This window comes from Sesamum indicum, linkage group LG10 (genome assembly GCF_000512975.1).
Source record: "Sesamum indicum cultivar Zhongzhi No. 13 linkage group LG10, S_indicum_v1.0, whole genome shotgun sequence".
Classification (NCBI taxonomy): Eukaryota; Viridiplantae; Streptophyta; class Magnoliopsida; order Lamiales; family Pedaliaceae; genus Sesamum; species Sesamum indicum.
Genome location: NC_026154.1, coordinates 6,515,915 through 6,521,276, shown reverse-complemented (window position 1 = coordinate 6,521,276; position 5,362 = coordinate 6,515,915). Strand labels below are relative to the sequence as shown.

At 37.5% G+C, this 5,362-nt stretch overlaps 2 protein-coding genes across 2 annotated transcripts in view; one reads left to right on the top strand and one right to left on the bottom strand.

Moving 5' to 3' along the window:
• Positions 490 to 2,386, top strand: LOC105172149 (protein JINGUBANG-like). The gene has a single exon (XM_011093493.2). The coding sequence runs from the start codon at positions 722 to 724 to the stop codon at positions 1,913 to 1,915; it is 1,194 nt and encodes a 397-aa protein (XP_011091795.1). The 5' UTR covers positions 490 to 721; the 3' UTR covers positions 1,916 to 2,386.
• Positions 2,791 to 5,362, bottom strand: part of LOC105172148 (ubiquitin carboxyl-terminal hydrolase 24) — a gene marked incomplete in the record, with an annotated part of 7,371 nt that continues 4,799 nt past the window's right edge. Inside the window, 2 exon segments of the mRNA XM_011093492.2 lie at positions 2,791 to 3,344; positions 4,113 to 4,289. Of these exon segments, the coding sequence (XP_011091794.1) occupies positions 3,156 to 3,344; positions 4,113 to 4,289 (366 nt within the window).

The following is a 5,362-nucleotide window of genomic DNA, read 5'->3' as shown; positions in this document are numbered from 1 at the left end:
AATATATAAGTTCCTCTATTAGTCAAAATTTACTGAATTTGTTGATAATAACAAAAAAACTGAATGAAAATTAATACTTTACAGATTTACTACAGACTTATTCTAAGTCAAATAAGTATTTTCAGACTAAACTCTCCTTATATCGTTGAAAATACATCTCATCACATGCATTAATGCATGAAGATGTATGAGGATAATTTGATCATAAAAAGTTTATTTGGCCTACAATAAGTTAGTAATAAGTCGATCGGGAGTAAATATAGAATTTTTTTCGATGTTTTTTTTAATATCTGTAAATTTAATAAATTTTGACTAACAGATGGACTTATTTGTTAAACGAAAACAAACATCAAAGATGCTAAATATAATTTTCAACTATAAAAATTTATATAGAATTACGCCAAACCTGATAGGAGGTGAGGGTAATTATCGCTAACAAGAAATCCAATACTTGTGATAAAAGATCTCTCTTTTGAGTTTGGTAGTTTTTTTCTTTGTCAAAGTAGCCGTTACACCTTCCCCCCTTCCAACCCCTTCACAATAATTCATTAATCTCAACCCCAAGAAATCCGTGATTTCTACCTTCTTCTTGCAGGAGCCTTTTTTCAGTCTTCCTTCTGCAAATTTCTTCAGCCGTCTCTTCCTACCACTTCATATATATTACTCACATTCACCCTCTCTTTTTCCACATTTCTGGCAGAAAAGGCATCACCTCATAATCATGTTTCGTTCAATCAGCCCTCCTGTTCAAGATTCCACTTTCTCAAGCCCTTTGTTTTGTTCAAGCTCACCAAGCAGCAGTGGGGGAAGCGGCAGTGATTCAGATGAGAGCCCGGAATCTTCTTCCAGATATAAGGAGCATCAAGATCTCAATTTGATCAAGGTTTCAAGAATGCCCATTTCAGGTTCCCAATCCTACAAATCGTTGGCGGTTCTTTCAGGCCATGTTGGTTCAGTTTCTTCCTTGGCACTCTGTGGAGAGTTCATCTTGAGTGCTTCACAGGGCAGGGACATCATTGTGTGGCAGCAGCCTGATTTGAGGCAGTTCACCAAGTTTGGGCAAGGGGATGGTTCTGTGAAGGCCCTTATCTCTGCTGGAAACAAGGTTTTCACAGCCCATCAAGACAGCAGGATTAGAGTGTGGAAGGTCTCAAGAAGCTCTGAAAATGTGTTCAGGCTTGTTGACACTCTTCCCACTAGAAAGGACTATTTGGGGAAGTTCATGAAGCAAAGCAATTACGTTCAGACCAGGCGGCATCACAAGTGTTTGTGGATAGAACACGCTGACAGCATTTCTTGCTTGGCGGTCTCTAACGGGCTAATATACTCTGGTTCTTGGGATAAGACACTTAAAGTGTGGAGAATGTCTGATTTCAAGTGTTTGGAATCCATTAAGGCACACGATGACGCCATAAATGGGCTGGTGGCGAGCAATGGGATTGTGTATTCATCCTCTGCCGATGGAAAGATCAAGGCATGGGGGAAGAATGGCAAGAACAGCATGCATTCTCTTAAGGGGATTTTAGAGGGGCATAAGGACATTTCATTGAATTCTGTGGTGGTAACTGAGGATGGTAGATTAGTTTATGGAGGGGGTTCGGATGGTTTCGTGGTCGGATGGTTGGCAAATAAGGATTTGAATAGTTGGAAGGCAGTTATTGAGGTGAAAGCGCATGAATCATCGGTATTGTGTATGTGCCTAATGGGGGAGTTCTTGTGCAGTGGATCAGCAGATAGAAGCATTTGTATATGGAAGAGGGAGATCAATGGAGGGCTGTTTAGGCATATGGTTATCAAAGGGCATGAAGGGCCTGTCAAGTGCTTGCAGGCTTCACAAGTAAAAGTAGGGGGTGGCTTAATGCTATATAGTGGAAGTCTTGATAAAACTATCAGAGTTTGGTGGATTCCCAATTAATCTGCTGATGGATATGATAAATCTTCAGTGCAAGTGACACACAGAGAATTTGAACACTTTCTTGAATCAAGATGTTATTAGATGATGCAGTTAATTGCATTTTATCTCCCAATAAAAACACTAATAGGCGCAAAGTCCACCTGAACAAAGAAAAGGGCACTGCAACCTCCTGACTTTCAGAAAGTACTTCTCAAAAGTTTAGAGGTCACGTTGCCCTTATTTTTGTTCAAAGACGGTTTTTGTCTATTAGTATTTTGGTAGAGGAGTCTGTTGCAATTAACCTAGATTATGCAGCTTTCAAACAATTATGGTTGATGGTTGTCATGTCTGTAAATGTCTTGACATGATTGAGAGGTTCTTTTAAGGATTTACAGAAGAGGAAGAGGAAGAGGAAGAGCTGAAGCAAGGCAAGGCTTCATTTTTCCAGAGTTTGCATCAAGAGTTTGTGTTTTGTTAATTCAAACATAGGTTTTCTTTTTTTTGTGTGTGTGGAAATTTCTGGGAATTTCTTAGGATAGTTTGAAATGGTGGTTGTTTCCTTTTGCGTAGGTCATCCAATTCATTAATATCGACTTCAAAGTGTATATTATGTCAATTAGTTGTTGGGATTGGATGAAAAAATTTCTGTGATTTAGACGGACAGAAACCGTTCATCTTTTATGCGCATACATTATAAATGACATTTCTCATTTGTTAGATGTGTATAATATAATATCATAAAAGAAAATTATTGATGTAATTATTTCTAATCCGCAATTCAGCCTTGTTGGTTCAGGTATCCCAAGCATTAATCTTCAGGCACAGGATTGATGATTGGAATCACCATAGCAATCACAACAAAAACTGATTATCCCTTTCTAGTGTATACTTCTGTATATTTGTGTGCTTGTCCAGTTGTCTAGCACACACTGCTCAAAATTTATGCATGCCGAAGAATCAAATTAACTATATTGTCTTCTAAAAGTTACAAAATAACTCTGCTCTCTACACGACAACGTTCAAACTCATCACATACAGCAACAACAACAAAACTTTTTTCCCCATCAAATGGAAGCATGGAACATAATAACATTAATCTCCACTAAAGACGAACAAAACTTTCTTACATCTGTCTGTAGCAGCTGGAAGCGCTCAGCAGCATTTCTCAGAAGCAACCGTTGGCAACACTATCAAGGCTCTACAACGACGAAAGCTGAAGTAGCTCCTAAATAAATAGTCAGAGTTAGAGCTGCCGTTGCTTCTATACTTGTTTGTAGAAGAGAACGTAAGCCTGGTCGTGTAACACTTTGCTTGTGTTGATGGCAGTAACAGATGCATCATCGAACCGCAACCACTGGCCGTTCAGGTAACGGACATCAGCAGTGTAGTGCCCTTTTGATGCTTCCCTCCCATGATGTGTTACTGTGGAGACAAGTTCATACTTTCGGCCCTGCACATTTGAATAGAAGTTCTAATTCACAAATCGGCCTTCTCACATTTGGTTAAGGGTATTCATTAATAAAGACTGATTGCAAGAAAACAACAAAAAGTGCCATATATCACCTCTCCAACTCTAATGATTTACGGAAAATAGAATGTGGGAAATGGAAACAAGTGTAGGTCTCAAGCAAAAAGAACAGAAAGGCAGAGGGAGGTACACAACACTTGAACAGTAAAGTACTACATCAATTGTTGGATCTCACCTTTTTTTGTCTAACCAACCCTGCTTAATGTATGGATCAACATACAAATCTATGAAGGGCGTCTATGGTGGTCATCATATAGAACCAGTGAATAATTTTTCAAGAAGCTTCCTGACAGGGAAAAACTTGTGGATGAAAGAGACAAGTTTGATGTTTATCAAGTTTCATTCTTAATATCATATTCCATTTGTCTCAACATAATTTGCAATTTAATTTCGATATTCTAATGCCCTTATCCTGCACAGACAAAAGCCTACAGCTCAAAAAGAGATTCACACTGTTAACAATTGATTATTACACTTCGAATAGAACTAGGCCCCAATGAGCAAAGAGCACGATGATTTTCAATTGCAAGCAAAGAGATCATCATTTCATACACAATTGATTACTAGACCAAAACATATTCCATATTCAAGATTTGATCTCATCTCACATAAGTTATCTTATCGCAACTGAATAGTCACAACTATTGATACACATCAAAGAAGCAAAAGTGGAAAATGAAGAGAAAATACCTCTACAGAAGAGGAAACAAGCAGGTCACGGCTTAACACCAGTTCAAGAGGGAAGCGCACACCCTTATGCAATTTGGTGCTTCCATGGGTTCCATAGCTGAAACGCATCAGATGCAAGATCATTATTTTTGGAAGTGCTTGTATGTTGATAGATTTTCTGGCAGACACAACTCCAGCCTGAAATTCAATGAGACAATGTCACTGTTAGAGCCTGCCAATTTTGACCTACATTAGCGCCAAAGCATGATCTATTACCCATATATAACCGAAAATCAGCCCTTTATTAATAAAAAGTTGCCAAGAAAATTGCTGCGGTGAATAAGTTAAAAGCTAAAAACTTAATACCACATCCCAATTTGAAAATTATTTCTAATTTTTATATACCATTACATGTACTTTTTTACTTTAATTTTATTTCTGTGAGGGCCAGTTTACAATTTTCTGAATCATCGAGGAACCACAGATAGCTTTTTTATTTACGTCACCATTTTTTTTTATCAGATTTGCTTCTTTGTGAGCAGACCATTATGCAGGACTTTACGGCCATCATCACACTGACTTATTCTTCTCATGTAACTACTATTGCATTGGTCATAGGGTCCACCCCCCAATATTTAATTTCCCCAGTATTTACTGCCTATAGTTACTCAAAGGTTCAGTTTGCCCTTTATTTCTAGTGATCTCTTGTCACACAGCTTTTCACTTTTTGGGGACTTGGAGAACAATTAAATTTCCAGTACTCACTTATCAGAACAAGAAATTAACACCATGGCTCATCTGATTTACTTTTATCTACCTAGTAATTTTAGCCAAGAACAAGCTCCCTGCTAAGCTTTTCCATGATTAAGTCTAAATATTGAAGGATGTCTATGCAAAGCATCAGGAAAGCTTCATTAGAGAAATTAACCACAACAGATAAACAATAACATAAGTTTATCAAAATCATTTTTAAGAAAAATGAAAAGAATTTTTGTGGGTCTCATACAGTCCTGGTCAACATAAAGTGAATGAACATAACATCAAACAGACATTAAAAAGGACACAGTATCAAACAATTAAAAAATCACAGTTTACTAATCCTTCAGTCCAGCATAATGTTTGATAGACATGGGAACTAAAAATATGACATGTTCTCATCAAGAACGCTTTGCTAGGCAAGTGCACAAGCACATATTGACAGCAAATTTCCTCAGCAGCAAGAAACATTATTGGCCTATCATCAATAATGATATGATATAGAAGTACGTGAA